This window comes from Tenrec ecaudatus, chromosome 9 (genome assembly GCF_050624435.1).
Source record: "Tenrec ecaudatus isolate mTenEca1 chromosome 9, mTenEca1.hap1, whole genome shotgun sequence".
Lineage (NCBI taxonomy): Eukaryota > Metazoa > Chordata > Mammalia > Afrosoricida > Tenrecidae > Tenrec > Tenrec ecaudatus.
The window spans coordinates 159,118,762-159,139,653 of NC_134538.1; the positions used below are offsets into that span (position 1 = coordinate 159,118,762).

Sequence of the window (20,892 nt, forward strand, 5' to 3'; positions counted from 1 at the left end):
TGTGTGTGTGTGTGTGTGCGTGCGTGTGTGTGTTTCTGGTTGTGGGTGTGTATCCTCTGTCTGTATGGATATTTGCTTGTCTGTATTTTTGGTGCATTTGTATGTGTATTCTCTATATACATATGTGGTTGGTATATAACTGTGTCCTGTGTGCATAGATATGTGGTTGTCTGTTAGTTGTTTATTACACTTAACAGATAACCTAGGTATTACACCGAACAGAAAAATCCTACTCAAGGGAGCAGGATTTTTATTTAAAGTTTCACATGAAGTTCTACAGCTAGCAATAAAAATAATGAAGAATTCCACCAGTGTTTTTAGTCTGGAAGTGATCAAAATGGACTGATATTTGTTACTGGAATGTAATCAGAATGTGAAAGTTGGAAATCAACAGGAAGAGTAGTTGGAAAATGTGTGTTGGCTGATAGAAACGAAGATCAAGATGACCTGGATAGAATTTTGCAAGACCATTGATATGTTCATTGAAGCACCCTTTTCCATTGGCATGAACAAGGATTATGTACGTGGATTTCCCCAGATGGAATCAAATGATGCCATCTGTTGGAAGAGACTACGGAGAAGTTCAGGATTAGCAGCTAAAGCCATGCCAGGTGCTGACTGCGGGAAAGGGCATCCGTTGTTCATATGTAAGTCCAGTTTGAAGCCAAAGGAAACAAAAACGAGTCCATGAGGAGTAAAAGAGCACCTTGCATATGGTCCACTTGAAGTTGGAGAACATCTCAAGCATTCACTTGACTCATGACCATTAGTGATGGAAGACCTGGCGAACCGTGGAAGATGACATCACAATCACGATCCATGAAGAAAGCCAGAGATCCTGAAAATGACAAGAAGGGGAAGAAAGACCAGAGGGAGGTCAGAGGAGACTCTGAAACTTGCTCTTGATCACACAATGGCTAAAGCAACTGCAGGAAGTGATGAAGGAAAAGAGCTGAAAGAAAACTTTCAAGGACATCTCAAGAAGACACAATAACCAATGACATATGCAAAGACCTGAAGTTGAAAACTGCAAATGAAGCGCACATTCAGCCTATATCCAGCTGAAACAACTGAACACACACGTCAATCTTCGAATCCCAATATGAAGCGATTCTCTGGGCAAAACCCTGAAAACTTCAGGAGGCATCAAAAGATGATAGAAAGAATACAGAGACAAAGTGACGGACATTCAACTATTTCACGATCTAGCAAATGATCAAGCATGATGGCACTTAAGGAGGAAATTCAAGCTCATCGGAAGTCGTTAGCCAAGGAAAAACAAAGCCTCCAGGAATTGCTACAGTACCAGCAGAAATGGTTTTGTATGATGAAGAACCAGCTCGTTGCCTTCAAAATTTGCAAGAGAGCTGCCTGAGAAGCCAACTGGAAGAGAACCATATTTGCCTCCATATCACCTAAGTGATCCCGCAGAATGTGGGAATTATCCAACACTGTCATCAATATCACCCACAATAAGTTTTTGCTCAACATCCATCAACAAGGCATGCAGGGCTACATTGGCAGAGCGCTGCCAGATCCTGGTTGGATTCAAGGTAGGATGTGGAATAAGGGGTGCCATTGCTGACATGAGATGAATGTTTGCCCAAAGCAGGGAAGAGAAGAATGTTTACTTGTGTTCTATTGATTGTGCAATACATTCAGCCACATGGATCATCAGCAAACTCTGGGTGACATTGGAAAGAATGGGAATTCCTCAATGCTTCATTGTGCTGATCCCTTTACATGGACCAAGACGCAGTTGTTCAGAGAGATCCCGTGAGTACTGCATGGTGTAAATCAGGAAAGCCATGTACTAGGTTTGTATTCTTTCACCACACATATTCAATCAATAAATGTCTGAGCAAAGAAGCTGAACTAGATGAGGATGAAAACAGTATCATTTTGGAGAAAGCTTTTTGACAATCTGTGATATGCAGACTACAAATGAGCATACGTATGACTCACCTTTGCTCACTGGAAGTGGGGGCTTGGGGTACTTGTTGATGAAAGTCAAGGACTGCACCCTTCAGTGTGGATTACAACTCACTGTAAAGAAAACCAAATTTCCCAATAGGTCTCATAAAGATAAAGAGAGAAATGAATGAAGTTGTCAAGGACTTTATCTGACTTGGATGCACAATCTTGGATGCATCAGTCAAGAAATCAAAGAATGCATTGCCGTGGGTGAAACTGCTTAAAATTGTTACACAAGGCGTCTTTAAAGTACTGAGGAGCCGAGGTGTCACTTCGAAGTCTAAGGTGTGCCTGACCCCAGCAATGGAATTTTCAGTCATGTCATATGCTTGAGAAAGCTGGGCATAGAGTAAGGAAGACCGAAGAAGAATCCATGAGTTTGAATCATGGCGCTTGAACAGAAAGTTGAAGTTCCGTGGACAGTGGAAGAATCGACACATCTCTCTGGGAGGAAGCCCTGCCAGAATACTCCTTAAAGTCAAGAATGGTGAGACTGTGGCATGCGTTTGGACATGTTGTCAGGGAGACCTGTCCCTGCAACGGGACTTCAGGCTCAGGATAGGGAAGGGACCCCAAAGAAGAGGCTTTGGGGGCCAGGTTCCCCCTTGGTGGAAATAAAGGTATAAAATTCAAAGTTTGTTTTCTCATTTATGGAAGGTTTTTTACTGCTTTCAGAAAAGATCATCGTGCACCAAAGGCATCCAACAGGCCAGCGTCTGGGCCCCTGAGAGAGTCCTTACTCCAGGAGGTGCCCAGTCTCCATGGGCACAGAGCTTCACCCTACAGCTGCCTCCATGCACACCAGGGGGTGCTGTGGATCCACTGGTGCGCTGACATCCACCTGGGAGATGCAGGTGGAGGGTCTTGGCCAGGCACTGTGGGGGTGGTAATGGCATGAGGGGTTAAAACAAGGCTGCTTGTCCCCACCAGCAGGATCTGTGGTGCCTTTGCCACAGCAAACAGGATGCTCGGGAGCCTGCATGTGGCACAGCCCCAGGAAACAGCCTGAGACCCACAGCAGGTGCACACACAGGACTCAGGGCTTTAGACACACAGGGGGTGGGACTGGTGTCTGTCTGACTCTGCCCAGCCAGTTCAGCCTGCCCGCCACGCCCACCTGCTCCACAGGACTGGAGCCCTGGAGCTCCAGTTGACATCAGAAAGCAGGGTGCAGGGAGCTCCCTCAGAGGAGAGAGGACAAAGACCTGAGGGGACATGGCCACCTTCCTCCTGCCTGGCCCTTCCTCGGGCTCCCGTCTGCTCTGCTGGGTGACCCTGACACTCCTGGCGGTAGGTGAGTCTCACGCTGGGGCAGAACCCCCATGAGTCCCCAGTTTCCTACACTACTGAGAGTCAAGCTGCATGTGATAGGGCTCCACCCTCTCCCCTCCCCACAGGTCTTGTGGACCCGAGTGTGCTCCAGTTCCCGAGACACCTGGTTGCCGCAAAGGGGAGTCAGGCCGCTGTGCACTGCCGGCCTGAGACTGGTCACCGCAGTGTGTCCTGGTACCAGCAGGTCCAGGGACAAGGCCTCCAGTTCCTCATTCAATATTTTGAAAAGATGGAGAGTAACAAAGGCGACATCCCAGCCAGATTCTCAGGCCAGCAGTTCAGTAACTACAGCTCCAAGCTCAACCTGAGTGCCCTGGAGCCCAGGGACTCGGCCGTGTTCCTGTGCGCCAGCAGCAAGGACACAGCCCTGCAGAGTCACTGCCGCCCTGGGCTCAAACCTCCTGCTGGCTCAGGAAGTGACACGGGTTGCAGGCTCCAAGCAGAGCTTCACAGGAGTCATGCTGAGTAAATGCACATCTGTAACTTACATTGAGCAGAAATGTCACCTTAGCGCCTACGTTTAACTGATGTCTTAGGTGGGTCCCTCTGTCTTCTGTCTGCCCCTCACCCAACTTGGCGGACCTGTCCACAAAATTGACACTTCTTCCAGGGTCAGTTCTTCATGGGCTGAAATGTCTCAGGCCATGCACCACATGTGGGCATCATGTCTGGTTCCCAATGACGTTGGGGCAGAGGCACCCAGGTGTCTTCCTGAGTGTTGGAAGGGATCATGAAGGACCACAGGCCCCATGAGATCTCTGGTGCAATCGGTGAGATTGGCACTGGCTTTGCTGTGACATGAAGGGGACGTGGGGAGATGGGTCCCATGATAAGATGAGGAGACTTGGGGACATGGGTTCACTGGGACAATGGGGAGGATTTGGGGACCTGGGCTCTGTAAAATCAGGATGGGACTCAGTCCATGTGGGTTCAGGAGCAGGTGCCGGCAGGGATCAGGCCCTCAGAGACGTGCAGATGCTGTGAGGGATGCAGTGCTCCCTTCCCCCAGTATCATCGTCTGCACATTGGTAAGTCTGTGGGGTGTGGGGGATGGGGCAGTGGAAACCTCAGCCTGAGGGACAATGACAACACACAGTGACTTCACAGGGCATGCTCCAATGGGAGAGTGAGGGCAGGCTCCCAGCTCTGGTCCCCATACCGCCCTAGACTCAAAGGAAGCTGGGTACTACCCTGCCAGGCAGCCATGGGCTCCTGCCTCTGCTGCTGGGTGCTGCTAGGCCTCCTGTTGGCAGGTGAGTTTGTGATCACAGGATCCCCCCGTTAAGTGCTGACATCTACCCTGGGGGTGCCCCTCTCCTGACCTCATCTCAACCCACGTTCCCTGCAGGCCCAGTGCACTCTGGAGTCACCCAGACCCCGAAACATCTGATCAAAACACGAAGCCAGCAGGCAAACCTGAGCTGTGTGCCCATCTCTGGGCACAAATCTGTGTACTGGTACCAGCAGGCCCAGGACCAGGGTCCCAAGTTCCTTATCCAGTACTATAACGGGCAGGAGACAGGAAAAGGTGACCTCCCAGCTCGCTTCTCAGTCCAGCAGTTCCGTAACTACAGCTCAGAGCTGAGCCTGAGCGCCCTGGAGCCCGGGGACTCGGCCGTGTTCCTGTGCGCCAGCAGCAAGGACACAGCCCTGCAGAGTCACTGCTGCCCTGGGCTCAAACCCCCTGCCTGGCTCAGGAAGTGGTGGGGGTTGGCAGGCTCCAGGGGGAGCGTCACCGGAGCAACGCTGAGTAAGTGCATACAGGCAACTTGCCTCAGGGCTCACAGGAGTCATGGTGAGGAAGTCTTATGTGTAACAGGCATCCATGTTCACAGAACACTCACGGTAGTTGTTGATACCTGTACAATGCATCAAGTTCACAGGAGCCATGCGGAGTACGCTTCTGTATGGAACGTGCATCAATGCTCACAGTACTCATGCTGAGGAAGTTCATATCTGTAACATACATCAATGATCCCAGAGGAAATGTCACCTTATCTCATACACTTAACCCAGCCCCCTGAAGAGGACCTGCAGATTGGTAAGCCTGTGGGGCATGGGCGGGGCTGTGGAAACCTCAGCCTGAGGGACAATGACAATGTGCAGTGAGGTCACAGGGCGGGGTCCCCTTGGGGGAGTGAGTGGGGGTTTCTAGCTCTTTTCCCCAGAACACAGGTCCCTAAGGAAGCCATGCAGCCATGTGTTCCCGGCTCTGCTGCAGGCTTCTACTGGTCCTCCTGTGGGCAGGTGAGTCCCATAGTCAGAGTCCCTCCATTCAGAGCTGCCTTCTGTCTCGGGGGTGCACCTCCTCCTGTACTCTTCCTCCCTCCTACTCTCCACAGGCCCTTTGACCTCAGGGGTCATCCAGGCCCCAAGACACCTGATCAAAACACGAGGACAGCAGGCAACCCTGAGCTGTACTCCCATCTCTGGGCACCTGTCCGTGTACTGGTACCAGCAGGCCCACGGACAGGGCCTCCAGCTCCTCATTCAGTATTATGAAAAGATGGAGAGAAACAAAGGTGACATCCCAGCCCGGTTCTCAGGCAAGCAGTTCAATAACTACAGCTCAGAGTTGACCCTGAACGTCCTGGAGCCGGGGGACTCGGCCGTGTTCCTGTGCGCCAGCAGCAAGGACACAGCCCTGCAGAGTCACTGCCGCCCTGGACACAAACCTCCTGCTGGCTCAGGAAGTGGGGGGTGGTGGCAGCCTCCAAGCAGAGCTTCATAGGAGTCATGCTGAACAAGCTCACACAAGTAACATGCATCCATGCTCACATGAGTAATACAGGGAACATGCATCAATGTTCACAAGAGTCATGCTTAGCAAATGCTATCATGTAACATACATCAATATTCACAGGAGTCATGCTGAGAACGTTCATGCATGTAACATGCATAAATGCTCACAGGATAGATTATGAGAACATTCATACATGTAATATTCATCAGGGCTCACAGAATCCTGCTGAGTAAGTTATGTGCAACATGCTTCACTGCTCACAGCACTGATCCTGAGTCATTCGCAGCAGTCATGCTTGGGCGTATTTCCCAGGATGCATCTGTGTCAGGAGAGCAGGCCCCACTGCAGACCTGCAGGCCTCCAGGCATGAGTGCGTACAGGATCCAGTGCCCCTGGGGAAGTTTCCAGGAGGAAACACTTGTAGCCAATCAGACAAATTACCATCGACCATCAACACCCATGCAAGGAGAGGACAAGAAAGCAGACTCTGTGCTGCCTAGGCAAGTCGGATGTACAAACTGCCTTCACGGACTTAGGACAGAAAGCAGGTGTTATTTACAGCAATAAGGCGCACCTGGCCCACGTCATGGTCTTTTCCATCGTCTCATCCACATGCATTCAAACTCTGGGCAATGAAATAGGAAGACGTCGGTTGATTTAAGGCCTGTGAATTACGGTGTTGCCAAAGATGATTGAATGTACAGAACAAATCTGTCCTGAAAGAAACACAGGCAGAGTGCTCCTGAGAAGCTAGGGTGGGGGGACTTCCCTTCCCTATGTCGGGCGTGTTGTCAGGAGAATCCAGCCCCTGGAGAAGGCCCTCTTGCTTGGTGAAGTAGAGGGACCATGAGGAAGAGGGTGGCCTGACACGGTGAGTGCCCACAGTGGCTCCGACAAAGGGTTCACACACACGAGCGCTCTGAGAGTGTTGGGTTTGAGGGGCTCAACTCCCTCCCAGTGAATTTGCCCAGCACTGGGTTCAGTAGGAGGTCAGAGGTGGGCCTTGGGTGAGAACAGAAGGAACGATGATTTGAAAGAAGCTTACGCATATTCACATCAGTTGTCCACGCAGGCTCTGATGTGGACACGTGATCCTGAGACAGGGAGTCACCTGCCTTATGGGGGAAGGCATATTCCCTTTATCTGTTGAAGTGGCATGGACCTCGGTTGAGCACACCCCCAGTCTCGCCCCACCATGGGCTCCAGGCTCCTGTGCTGGGTGGCTCTCTGCCTGCTGTCCTCAAGTGAGTGATCAGACTCCACCACGCCCACTTAGTTTCACTGTATGCACACATGTGTGAGCTTGTGGTGCATCATGTACATATGTCTTGTGTGTCGTGTGTGTGTGCTATGAGTGTATAGCCTGTATGTGTGGCATGTTGGGTGTAGATGCAGTATGTTTGTCCAATGTGTGAGTGATTCCTATACTTTTCACATTCTGTTCCCAATGTCTGCCTCCACAGATCTTACAGGAGCTGGAGTCACCCAGACCCTCAGCCACCGGCTCACAAAGAGGGGCCAGGTTGTAGCCCTTACATGTGACCCAATTTCAAGGCACCCCCGCCTTTACTGGTACTGACAGACCCTGGGCCAGGGCGTGGATTTCTTGATGCATTTTCTAAACTCGGAAGCCACAGCCACATCGGGGATGCCTGGGAATCTGTTCTCAGTAGAGAGACCTCAGGGTTCAACTTCCACCCTGAGGATCCAGCCTGCGGAGCCAGGGGACTTGGCCGTGTACCTGTGTGCCAGCAGCTTAGCCACAGAGCAGCATTGCCACCTGCTTCCTGTGCACACACCACATCTTCCCTGTCACTCCCAGTGCCCTCTATCCAGGGCTCCTCTGGTCCCATCCTCCAGGGAAGGAAGTAGGCAGGACGTCGGCTTCCTTCTCCTAGATGAGACCAGGAGCTTAAAAGCATAAGGGGGGGGGGGATTAAACACAATGACTAGTAGCCCAGTGAGAGGGTGTTAGTCTTGGGCCACTGGAGGAAAAAGCCAGTTATTAGATATTAGAGATTGAAAAGTTCATGGTAAAGTGCATTATCTCTAATTCCATGATTTCACAACTTTCTCTTGATGTTGAGAGGAATGGTTTTCAAGGGAATGGTTTTTATAACTGTGGAGAATGGGGAGGTTCAAATCCAGGGATCAGAGTTTATGCTGGAGGCTGGCCCTGACTCATGTGCTTGCAGGGGCTCATGAACCCCAAATCTGCAGCTCAGATGAAAGGCTTTTTCCAAGAGCTGAGGTCCAGACATTAGATGAGTCCAGCATGAAGGGAAAGCAAGTTTTCCCAGAAAATCATATATATATATATTGGATGTACGCCACGCCCACCAGGAAACTCCCCTTCTAACTGATTGGTGTTCACATCGGATTATAATGCAGTTACATAATATCTCTCAAACCACTGAGAGTCGGGACTGAGTCAAGCTGACACAGCATGGATCTTCAGAGAAGGTTGGGACCCTCTGTGTGGCATAGGGGTTAGTGCTTGCCACTGACTGAAGGGTAAATAGAAAAGAACCAATGGAACCCCGCAGAAAGCCCTGGCATCTGTTTCCTTAGGTCTTGCTCCCAACAAAACCCTGGAACCCTTTTGTAAGGATCACAGACTTGCTGGGTTGAACTCCAGAGGTCATGGCCCTTGGTCACCTGACAGCGCAGGGAGTGGACCTCTTGGCTCAGTTTTAAGCACAACACTGACAGTGCACAAGAGGAGCAACACGAGGGAGGTGGGCATCTGAGAAACACCAGTCACCGAGCCCCAAAGGTCAGCGCCCTCCCCAGCACAAAGCTCAGAAGGTAGGAAAGATGGAGGCTGAATCAGGAAACACAGGGCAGAAGGGGACCATATGAGGTCGCATCGTGGGTTTGCAAAAGGTGGGATGAAGGAGAATGGGGCTGTGGGGTTGCCAGGAAACCTAACAATCTGCTCTGCCAACCTTCCCCCAACTCCCCGTTTGCAACACCCTCCCCCCATGGAGTCCAGGCCTCCTCTGTAACCCAGGGGACATCATGCAGGTCAGAATGGAAGACACTGGTTTTTAGTTTGAACCAAGCAGCTATTTCCCAGCATCCCTTGGGCCAGCGCACCTGGATAAACTTTGATGGTGCTTCCTTTCCCGGCCATGTGATGGCACCGCAGGACCTTGGAGAGCTCCTTGCAAACCGGACCATGGGCACAGGTAGAATTCTATGTTCACCTCATTTACTTATGCCACTTTACTGTTATTGGTGCTGCTGCGAGGTGCTGTGGAGTCTGTTCAGAACCAGAGGGACCCCCACATACAACTGAATGAAACACTGGACATCCCAGCCCATCCTCACAGTCATTGCCAAGTTTGAGCCTCTGGTTGCAGTCACCAGTCAGTCCATGTTACTGAGAGTTTCCCCCCTCTCTCTGATTTACACAGCAGATGTCATTCAGAGGCTGAGCCCTCTTGATGACCGGCCCAACGTCGGTGAGATAAGACTGTGTCGTCTTCACTTGCATGGAGCATTTAGAACGCACTTCATTTGAGGCAGGTGTCTCTGTCCCTCTGGCCATCCAGGGTACAGTTACTGTCCTTTCCCAGCAGCAGGACTGGGAGACGTCCATGTGGTGGCTCTCCTTACTCACTGCCCTGCACTCACATGCATGTGAGGTCATCGAAGGACCACGGGAGGAGTCAGAGGAGCCTCGAGCCTCTGCTTGGGATCTTCGCTCTTCCGCCCTTTGACGAGGTCTCTGCAGAACACACCATGCAATCCGTGCTTTAGTTTCCTGACAGCGGATTCCATGAGTGTTGGTTGTGGATGCAAGCCACACCATACCCGGCACCGCTTTGATCTTGCCTCCAATTATCACGATGCTTATCTATTGTCGTTGGGAAGCTGCGGGAAAGAACGCAGCACCGGGATTGGAGGAAGACTTCAATACAATCTTCAACATACATGTTAGGCGATCTTGCTGGGTGAAAGCAAAGAGAACTTGAAGCGCTTACTGTTGAAGATCAACGACTTCAAGGTGGATTACAGATCAGTGCACTGAATAGAAACTCACACGGCTGGTCCAATAGACAGCATCCTGACAATGGAGAAAAGGTCTAAGTCATGAGGGATTTCATTTGACCTGGATCCCCAGTGAACACTCACTGTGTCGAAGCTGGATCAACTCCACCACACGCACCAGCAATGACTAGGAGCTTGAATGCCTTGGGTAATGTGCTGCAGATTAGCTTTTTAAAATATCAAAGAATAAAGGGGTCACTTGGAGGACTAGTGTTCCTGAGAACTGAGGATGGTGCGACCTCCTCTCTTGAACCGTGGACCTGCGCCCGGCCGGCAGCAGCCCCTGGAGGAGAACGTCACCTTTGGGAAATTAGAGGGTCGATGGAAAGGAGGAGAGCTGTCCAGCATGTGGACGTACAGTCACAGTGGCTGCTGAAACAACTCACCCACAGCCGCGGTGAGGACGGCACCAGGCGTGACTGGCAGGGTTTCCTTCGGCTTTCCGTGGGTCACTGTGAGTCAGAACACACTCTATGGCACCAACAATAACAACCAACCGTGGGTGCATTTTCTCTCTTTTTCATGATTCTTTCGTTGGCACTTCCCACACTTCTCACACTCAGTTCAAGAGTTGTCACAAGATGAGGAGCTGTATTAGCACTACCACAATCCACTTCCGGACATGTCCTTCTTCCTCATACTCACTATGACTGTACAATTTTTAGCTGTGGCAAAAATATACATAAGAGACCATTCACCAATTCAACAGCTTCTGCATGTGTGACCAGTGGCACCAATCGGCTGTGTTGTGCAGCCACTGGTATATGGGTGGGTTTCGGAGTCCCTTTGCGGGCTGGGCTTTGGGGAAGGCAACTTCTCCAGACATCCTTGTACAACCCCTGAGGAAGGTGCATTTGTGATCCTTAGGTAGAAATGTAAGAGTGGAATTATTCACTCATGGGTCAAGTTTGGTCCCCAGTAGGTGTAAAAGGTTCACATTCATTACACAATGAGAGGGTGGAGATTGAAGTGCTCCCAGGGGAACCTGGGAAGAATCACTTACCAATCGACTTCCAAAACCCAGCCATTGCACACCCTGTGGAGCACAGTTCTATGCGACACCCGTGAGCTCGCCTCGAGTCAATCAACCCCCCTGCAGCTGGGCAGTGGTTTCAGGGCAGCCTGTGGCCAACTCTGATAGAACCACTGCTCTGTTCCTCAAAGATGCTCTACCAACACCACAAGGAATGAGAGTTCTCCCAGCTCTACATTCTCGGTACTCTTTTCGTTACTTCTTCCTGTGTTCATGGTGGACCTCCACAGGGAGGAGGGAGGAAGGACAGACAGAGATTCCCTGTTGTCTGCTTGCAGGACGCCAGCTCCCTCAGGCACACGGGTTCTTTCTGTCACACAAAAATGCTGACTCTCTAAGCCATGTTCATTTCAGAATGTTAAAGGATGTATTACTGCTAACTATAAAACAGTGGGATTGGTGAGACTCTTTTTTTACATTAATCATTTTATTAGGGACTCATACAACTCATCACAATGCATACATACATCAATTGTGTAAAGCATATTTATTCATTCATTGCCCTCATCATTCTTAAAACATTTGCTCCCCACTTAAGCCCCTGGCATCAACTCCTCATTTCCCCCCCTCCCTCCCCCTTCCCCCTCCCTCATGATCCCTTGATAATTTATAAATTATTATTTTGTCATATCTTACACTGCCGACGTCTCCCTTCACCCACTTTTCTGTTGTCCATTCCCCAGAGAAGAGGTTATACGTAGATCCTTATAATCGGTTCCCCCTTTCCACCCCACCCTCTGTCCACCCTCCTGGTATTGCCACTCTCAGCAAGAGAGAATGTGTTCCCCCCAGCCGCACGCCCCCAATGCTCTGTGTACCCCTGGGGACCTTCCTTGCAAGATGCAAAAGGCTTGCAATTGGCCACTAACCTAGGAGTGGATGTTTAGAACTTCCCATTGGCTCCTCAGAGAAACACCTGGTCCTTTGCCTTGATAAAGACTAGAGCCCAGAGAGCCCTGTGGACCATTCTACTCAGTGTCTAGGTGGGCAGGTTTCTACAGGGCAGGGCTAGCCCAGCGGGTGGAGGAGGGGCTCCTATCTGCGCTGCTCTGCAGGAAGGAGGGTGTGTGGTTTCCTAGGCAGCTGAGCTTGGAGAAGGTTGTGGGTGCAGGAGCCGGGGCCTCAGAGCAGATGAGTTTCCACTAGGAAAAGGAGCCCAGCAGGACAGGAGATGACCAGGGAAGCAGGTGCTATGACTACTCCTTCTGGACTTTGGTGACCAGCTGTCTCTGTTCTCTCAGGACAGCCCAGAGTGTAGCCTGATAGTCCTTAATCCCACAGACTCTCCTGGTCCCAGGGAATCCAAGTCTCCTGTGTCTCCCTGAAGCACCTGCAACTGAGGGTAAGGGGCCCAAACCCCAAGAACAGATGCCCATGGCTCCAGCCAGGGGGATGCAGAGGACTGAAGAGACAGCTCTTAAATCTCACTGTGTTGGGAGCTGACCGAGGAGAATCACAACTCTGATATGAGCTGAGAATGAGGATGCCACTGTGTCCTCCCTGGGGAGTCTTCACCCCTCTTTCTCAGTGGTGTTCACTTGATGACTGACCAAGAGGTAGGGGGTCTGGACCCTGCCAGCAGTGTCATGGCGGTCAGGGCGGTCAACCTACATACATTAGCAGTTGTTGATGGTCCAGTGGACGTCCAAGCACAGTGACCCCTGTGCACAGCTAGAACTGCTCTATTGGGCTCTCCTGGTGTGAGAACCACGGATCACAGTCAGCAGTCCATTCTTGTGAGGGTCCTGGCAGGTTTCAACCTCTTAGAGTAGTCACTCAGTGCAAACTGTTTCATTCAGGGATCTTTGATCACGGAGAGATGGACAGAACAACAGAGAGATAGATAGAAATGTAGAAATAATGATGAAAATAGAGGCAGATGATGATGATGATGATAGTGTAGATAGATACAGATGATGATACATACATACAAACATACAGACGATTATGATGATGAAGGTCATTAGATGTAGATGATTATGTAAATGATGTAGATAGACACAGAAAATTATAGCTAGATAGATAGACAGCTATAGATGGTTGTATAGAAACAAGTGATGATGAAGATAGACGTAGATGATGATGATGATGAGGAGGATATATGAATGGATGATGGATGATAGATGGATGGATGGATGAGAGGATGGATGGGTTCATAGGCAGACCAACAGACAGACAGACAGACAGAGAGCTGCATGAATGTGGATTCTGATTCAGGGTGGCCCCATGTGTGCAGAGATCTAGTCCAAGGAAAATTCAAGGCTGTGACCTCTCAGAATTCTGTCACCAGGACTCTTTCCGAAGGCCCTCTGGGTGGGTTTGAACTTCCAGCCTCATGTCTGAGAGGTAGTGCTGTTCTGCCTTTGTCCCCCAGGGGCTCCTCCCTAGAGATCTCAACAAGAAACCACACTGGGCACCTCTACTCTGACACACATGAGGTCATCATGGGTCAGATTGACTCAGGGATCATGGTTTGGTTTGGTTATTTGGGGTTGGGTGGGGTGGGGTGTTTGTGGGACAGGATGCGCAAAGACCAGCACTGTGGGGTGATTTGGGTGCAGGCGACACTCGGACAAGTTTTATCAGGAAAGCTCCCCACCGCAGGTGCAGGCGGCTGAGGCTCAAATGACCAGTACCAGCACCAGGCTTCTCCACAAGTCCATGAGACCACGAGGGGCACTCAGGGAGCTGGGGTCCATGAGATCTGGAGGCAGGCACTGGTCCTGAGCTCTAGTCTGTGAGGGGGGATAGAGGTTCTGGGATTCATGAGAATCGTGGGGGGGCGGGAGACTGGGGACTTGGCTTCCCTGATACCAGAGTACGCTTTGGAGACATGGATTCCCTGAGACTAGCAAAGGAATTGGGACCTAGGTTCCCTGAAACCCAGAGACGAATCTCGGGGACAAGTGTTCCATTACCTGGGTGAAAACTTGGGGATGTGGGTTCTCTGAGACCATGAAGAGAACTTCGCCCCTGGGTTCTGTGAGACCAGGAGGAGTTCAGGAGCAGGAGCAGGAGCAGGCTGGGACCAAGGCCTCAGAGATGTGCAGATGCTGTGAGGGACCAGCCCCACTGTAGAGGGGGCTGCAGATTGGTACATCTGTGAGGATTGAGGTGGCAGCAGTGGAAACCTCAGTCTGGGGGACAATGACAGCTCACAGTGATGTCACAGGGCAGGGCCCCAAGGGAAGTGTGAGGGGAGGCTTCCAGCTCTCTCACCCCAGAGCCCCAGACTGGAAGGAAGTCTGGTACTGCCCTGGCCAATGGCCATGGGCTCCCGGCTCTGCTGCTGGGTGTTGCTGGGTCTTCTGGGGGCAGGTGAGTCCCATGATTACAGAATTTTTCCATTCAGAGCTGGCATCTCCGTTGGGGGTGCAACCCTTCCTGGGCTCATCCGTACCTCCACTTCCCACAGGCCCAGTGGATTCTGGAGTCACCCAGACACCAAGACACCTGATCAAGTCACGAGGCCAGCAGGCGACCCTGAGCTGTTCCTACGTCTCTGGGCACCTGTCAGTGTACTGGTACCAGCAGGCCCAGGACCAGGGCCCCAAGCTCCTCATCCAGTACTACAATGGGCAGGAGTCAGGAAAAGGCGACATCCCAGCCCGGTTCTCAGTCCAGCAGTTCAGCAGTAACTACAGCTTCGAGCTGACCCTGAGCGCCCTGGAGCCCGGGGACTCGGCCGTGTTCCTGTGTGCCAGCAGCAAGGACACAGCCCTGCAGAGTCACTGACGCCCTGGGCACAAACCTCCTGCTGGCTCAGGAAGTGGCAGGGGTTGGCAGCCTCCAAGCAGAGCTTCACAAGAGTCATGCTGAATAAGTGCATACACGTGACATGCCTTAGAGCTCACGGGAGTCGTGGTAAGGTCATGCTTGGAACATGCATCAATGCTCACAACAGTCATGCTGAGTAAGTTCATGCATGTAGCATGCATTGACACATATGAGTAACACAGGTAACATACATCAAAGTTCACAGGAGTCATGGTTAGAAAATTCGTACATGTAGCATATGTTGATGCTCACAGGAGTCACACTGAGTAAGTTCATGTATTTTACATGCATCAACATTGACAGGAGTCATGCTGAGTAAGGCCATGCATGTAACATACATCAATGCCGCCTAAGCTCTTACATGTAACCAATGGTGATGTCCTCTGTCTTAAGTGGGTCCTTGTCCCCACTCGGCAGAACTGTCCACAAAATTGACTCCTTTCAGGGCCAGCTCTGCATGGGCAGAAATGTCACAGATCATGCATCACATGTGGGCATCACATCTGATTCCCAATGACTTCTGGGCAGGTGTGTGTGTGTGTGTGTGTGTGTGTGTGTGTGTGTGTACTTCCTGGGTCTAGGAAGGGCTCTTGTAGGACCCCAGGCCTGTGAGTCTGATTCTGGGCAGGGTCACACAGGTGTCCTCCTGGGTGTTATAGGACCCCAGGCCTGTGAACCTGATTCTGGGCAGGGTCACACAGGTGTCCTCCTGGGTGTTATAGGACCCCAGGTCTGTGAGTCTGATTCTGGCCAGGGTCACACAGGTGTCCTCCTGGGTGTTATAGGACCCCAGGCCTGTGAGCCAGATTCTGGGCAGGGTCACACAGGTGTCCTCCTGGGTGTTGGAAGGGCTCTTGTAGGACCCCTAAGCTCTGCGAGATCTTTGGTGCAATCGGTGAGGTTGGCGCTGGGTTTTGCTGTGACAAGAAGGGGACTTGGGGACGTGGATTCCATGATAAGATGAGGAGACTTGGGGACATGGATTCACTGAGATGATGGGGAGGATTCAGGGACCTGGGCTCTGTAAGATCAGGAGGGGACTAAGCCCACGGGGGTTCAGGTGCAGGTCCCGGCAGGGTTCAGGCCCTCAGGGCTGTGCACATGCTGTGAGGGGCCCAGCCCCGCTGTAGAACTGTCTGCAGATTGGTAAGTCTGTGGGGTGTGGGGGATGGGGCAGTGGAAACCTCAGCCTGAGGGATAATGACAATACCCAGTGACATCACAGGCCAGGCCCCAATGGAAGAGTGAGGGCAGGCTTAAAGCTCTACCCCCTGGTAGACCCAGACTTGAAGGCAGCTGGTGCTTCCCTGCACAACGGCCATGATATCCTGGCTCTGCTGCTGGGTGCTGCTAGGTCTCCTGGGGGCAGGTGAGTCCCGTGCTCACGGAATCCCCACATTCAGAGCTGGTGCCTCCCCTGAAGGTTCACCCCCTCCTGGGCTCATCCGTACCTCCATTCCCTGCAGACCCAGTGGACTCTGGAGTCACCCAGACGCCAAGACACCTGATCAAGTCACGAGGCCAAAAAGCAACCCTGAGATGTTCATACATCTCTGGGCACCTGTATGTGTACTGGTACCAGCATGCCCAGGGCCAGGGTCCCAAGTTCCTTATCCGGTGCTATGACGGGCAGGAGTCAGGAAAAGGCGACATCCCAGCCCGGTTCTCAGGCAAGCAGTTCAATAACTACAGCTCAGAGCTGAGCCTGAGCGTCCTGGAGCCGGGGGACTCGGCTGTGTTCCTGTGCGCCAGCAGCAAGGACACAGCCCTGCAGAGTCACTGCTTCCCTGGGCACAAACCCCCTGCCAGGTTCAGGAAGTGGCGGTGAGGAGCAGCTGGGCTTCCCCTGGCAGCTGAGCATCTATGAGAGGCTGGCATTCCTGCCACTGTCAATGCCTGTATTAGTAGCAGACAAGGCTGCTCTCAATTCCAGGGCCCTCAGGAGGACTGAGAGGCAGCCATGCTGAGCATCACCATGGGCTAAAGGCATTGAGCAACAAAGAAGACCTGGTGGGATGGTGGGTTAGGTATTGCACTGTGAACCTGAAAGTGGGAGGTTCAAACCCACCAACTTCTCTGAGGGCAAAAGATGAGGCTGTCTGCTCCAGGAAAGATTCATGGTCTTGAAAATCTTGCCAAGGGTGGCTGTGAGTTGGAACTGACTCAATGGCAGTAGGATTGGGTTTTGTGGGATTTTTAAATTAATTTGTAGTATTTTATTTTTACACCATTTTATTAGGGGCCCATATAACTCTTATCACAATCCATACATACATCAATTGTGTAAAGCACATCTGTACATTCATTGCCCTCATCATTCTCAAAACATTTGCTCTCCACTTAAGCCCTGGCATCAAGTCCTCATCTTTTCCCCTCCCTTCCTGTTCCCCCCTCCCTCATGAGCCCTTGATAATTTATAAATTATTATTTTGTCATATCTTACACTGCCGACGTCTCCTTTCACCAACTATTCTGTTGTCCGTCCCCCGGGGAGGCGGTCACATGTATATCCATGTAATCGGTTCCCTCTTTCCAACCCACTTTCCCTCTACCCTCCCAGTATCGCCACTCACACCACTGATCTTGAAGGGATCATCCACCCTGGATTCCCTGTGCCTCCAGCTCCTATTTGCACCAGTGTACATCCTCTGCTCTATCCAGACTTGCAAGGTAGGATTCAGATCATGATAGTGGGGAGGGGTAGGAAGCATTTAGCAACTAGAGGAAAGTTGTATATTTCATCGTTGCTACATCGCACCTTGACTGGCTCATCTCCTCCCCTAGACCCCTCTGCAAGGGGATATCCAGTGGCAGACAAATGGGCTTTGGGTCTCCATTCCACTCTCCCCTCCTCATTCACTATGGAAATATTTTTTTTGTTCTGATGATGCCTTATACCTGATCCCTTCGACACCTCGTGATCACACAGGCTGGTGCACTTCTTCCATGTGGGCTTTGTTGCTTCTGGGCTAAATGGCCGCTTGTTTGCATTCAAGCCTTTAAGACCTCAGACACTATACCTTTTGATAGCCGGGCACCATCAGCCTTCTCCACATTTGCTTATGCTCCCATTTGTCCTCAGCGATCGTATCATGGAAGTGTGCACCCAATGATATGATTTTTTGTTCTTTGATGCCTGATAACTTATCCCTTCAGCACCTCGTGATCACATAGGCTGGTGTGTTCTTCCATGTGGGCTATGTTGCTTCTGAGCTAGATGGCCGCTTGTTTACCCTCAAGCTTTTAAGACCCCGGACACTATATCTTTTGATAGCTGGGCACCATCAGCTTTCTTCACCACATTTGCTTATTCACCCGCTTTGTCTTCAGCGGTTGGGTAGGGAAGGTGAGCATCATGGAATGCCTATTTAATAGAAGAAAGTATTCTTGCATTGAGGGATTACTTGAGTGGAGGCCCAGTGTCCTTCTGTTACCTTAATACTAAACCTATAAATATAGGCACATAGATCTATTTCCCCCTCCTCATATAAAAATATGTTTGCATATGTACATGTCTTTCTCTATACCTCTATAAATGTCCTGCCTCCCAGCTCTTTTTTTCTTTTAGTCAGGTATATTCCTAAATATTTCAATTTGTGTTTGACTATTGTGAAGGGTACCACTTTTTGATCTCCTCTTCTGTGTTCTTATTCGATGTGTATAGCAGTTCAATGGACTTCTGTTTGTTGGTCTTGCATCCTGCCACGCTGCCAAACTCCTCTATTGCTTCCAGTACTCCCCTTGTGGAGCTTTTGTGACTTTCCATATATAAAATCATATCTGCAAATAACAATAGTTTCACCTCCTCCTTCCCCAGATGAATACCTTTGGTGTCTTTTCTTTGTCTTATGCTGTTAGCTAAAAGCTCCAGTACGATGTTAAATAAGAGTGGGGACAAGGGGCATCCTTGTCTGGTCCTCTTTATTCAGTGGGATTATGTTTGTCTTTTCTCCATTGACTACCACATTGGCTGTTGGTTTTTCATATATAGCTTGTATTGTCTTGAGGAATTTTCCTTCCATTCCTATCTTCTCAAGTGTATTAAACAGGAATTGGTGTTGGATGTGTCGAATGCTTGTTCTGCATCTATTGATATTATCTTGTGGTTCTTAGAGTTTTTCATGTCAATGTGGCTAGTGATACTAATGGTCTTTCATATGCTGAACCATCCCTGCATCCCTGGTATGAATCCCACTTGGTCATGGTGAATTATTTGTTTTATATACTTTTCTATTCTATTGGCCAGTATTTTGTTAAGGATTTTTGCATCCATGTTCATTAGGGATATTGGTCTGTAGTTCTCAATTCTTGTGGGATAAGATTGGGTTTTTGAGTTTGGCAAACAGGAGGCACGCGCTCTTGGAGAGGACAGGGTTGGTGAGGTAGACAGTGAGTCTGAAGGGAGGAAGAGCCTCAGCCAGATGGAGGATATGGGCCTGCCACAATTGGGCTCCAACGGGGCTGTGATGGAGAGCACGGTGCAGGATGGGAACGTGTTTTTCTCATGAGTGTGGGGTTGCTATGGGTCCAAACCCACCCAACTGCCCCCACCAACAATCAAACAAGGGTTGGGTGAGGATCACAGTGATTTTGGAAAGGTCGTTGTTGTCATCTGGTCTTCCGTGTAAGTAGGCTGAAGCAGATGGGTGGATCTACCTCCCACTCGGCCCAGTGTCTTGGATTTGAAGCCACCTTCACACTGCATGCTGAGACTCTTCAACTAAAGGACAGACTCGCCGAATTTGGCATGAAGTCTTCTGAGGCTCCAACTGCAGTAGGTCAGCCCAAAGGGTAAAACTGCACACAGATGTCAGCTGAAGCATCCTGAGGATCGAGGCTCAGCATGATCAGCACAGAGATGTGGGCAGAGCCGGAAACCTGAGCTGTGCTTTCTTCATGGACACAACATGGAGACGAAGGTCCAGCATCTCAGGATGAGGTCAGAGAGCACAGCCCTTCTGCATCTTCCCAGAGGGTGCAGACACCTTTGGGTGGCTACTCACCTGTGTGTCTGTTCTTCACTATGCCTTTGGGAATGACCACTGAGGGTGCTTTGAGGACTGGATGACATCACTGGACAATCCCCTGAGAGATCAGGTCCGGCTTCCCACCCCAGAGGCTGATGCCATGCTCCTTTGCCCTGAGAACATGAGGGGCCCCCTCTAACTCTCCACCCCACCCGGAAAGCCATGAGCTCCAGGCTTCTCTACTGGGTGGCTCTCTGCCTGCTGGGAGCAGGTGAGCACTCATTTCACCGTTTAGTTTCTGTGTGTGTGTGTGTGCGTGTGTGTTTGTGGTGTGTGTATATGTGTGTGTTCTGCTGATATGTGGTTGTGTGTGATTGTATGTGTGGTGTGTATATATGTGTGTGTGCTCTGTCTGTATAAATATGTGGGTGCGTGTGTGTTGTCTGTGTAGATATATGTGTGTGCTGTGTCTGTATAGATATGTGGTAGCATGTGTTGATTCTCATATTATCTACATTGTTCCATCATCTGCCTCCACAGATCTCACAGGAGCTGGAGTCACCCAGGCCTTCAGGCACAAGGTCATAAAGAAGGGCCAAGCTATACTTCTCACTTGTAACCCAATTTCTGGGCACCCCTGCCTTTACTGGTACTGACAGACCCTGGGTCAGGGCCTGGGGTTCTTGATGTATTTTGAAAGCAAGGATGCAGTGGACACTTCAGGGATGCCTGGGGCTCCGTTCTCAGTAGAGAGACCTCAGGGCTCAACTTCCACCCTGAGGATCCAGCCTGCGGAGCTGAGGGACTCGGCTGTGTACCTGTGTGCCAGCAGCCTAGCCACAGTGCAGCATTGCCACCTGCTTCCTGTGCACACACCCTCACATCCTCACCTCTCCCCTGTGTCCCTAGGACCCAGGACCAAGGCACTGCTTGCTCTTCCACTGCAGGTTGTTTGGAGGGAGGAACTCCACTGTCTGTCAATCGTAAATCACCAGGAAACACGGTCTGAT

The 20,892-nt window shown here is 50.7% G+C and overlaps 3 gene segments (V, D, J or C); all 3 read left to right on the plus strand.

The window, feature by feature from the left end:
• Positions 1 to 3,189: 3,189 nt before the first annotated feature.
• Positions 3,190 to 3,775, plus strand: LOC142456233 (T cell receptor beta variable 5-1-like). The segment is given in 2 exon segments: positions 3,190 to 3,268; positions 3,372 to 3,775. Coding segments are annotated over 2 exon segments (483 nt in total).
• Positions 3,776 to 14,407: 10,632 nt separating this feature from the next.
• On the plus strand, positions 14,408 to 14,873 carry LOC142456234 (T cell receptor beta variable 5-5-like). The segment is given in 2 exon segments: positions 14,408 to 14,456; positions 14,554 to 14,873. Coding segments are annotated over 2 exon segments (369 nt in total).
• A 1,362-nt stretch (positions 14,874 to 16,235) lies between these two features.
• On the plus strand, positions 16,236 to 16,743 carry LOC142456235 (T cell receptor beta variable 5-5-like). The segment is given in 2 exon segments: positions 16,236 to 16,284; positions 16,382 to 16,743. Coding segments are annotated over 2 exon segments (411 nt in total).
• Positions 16,744 to 20,892: the final 4,149 nt, after the last annotated feature.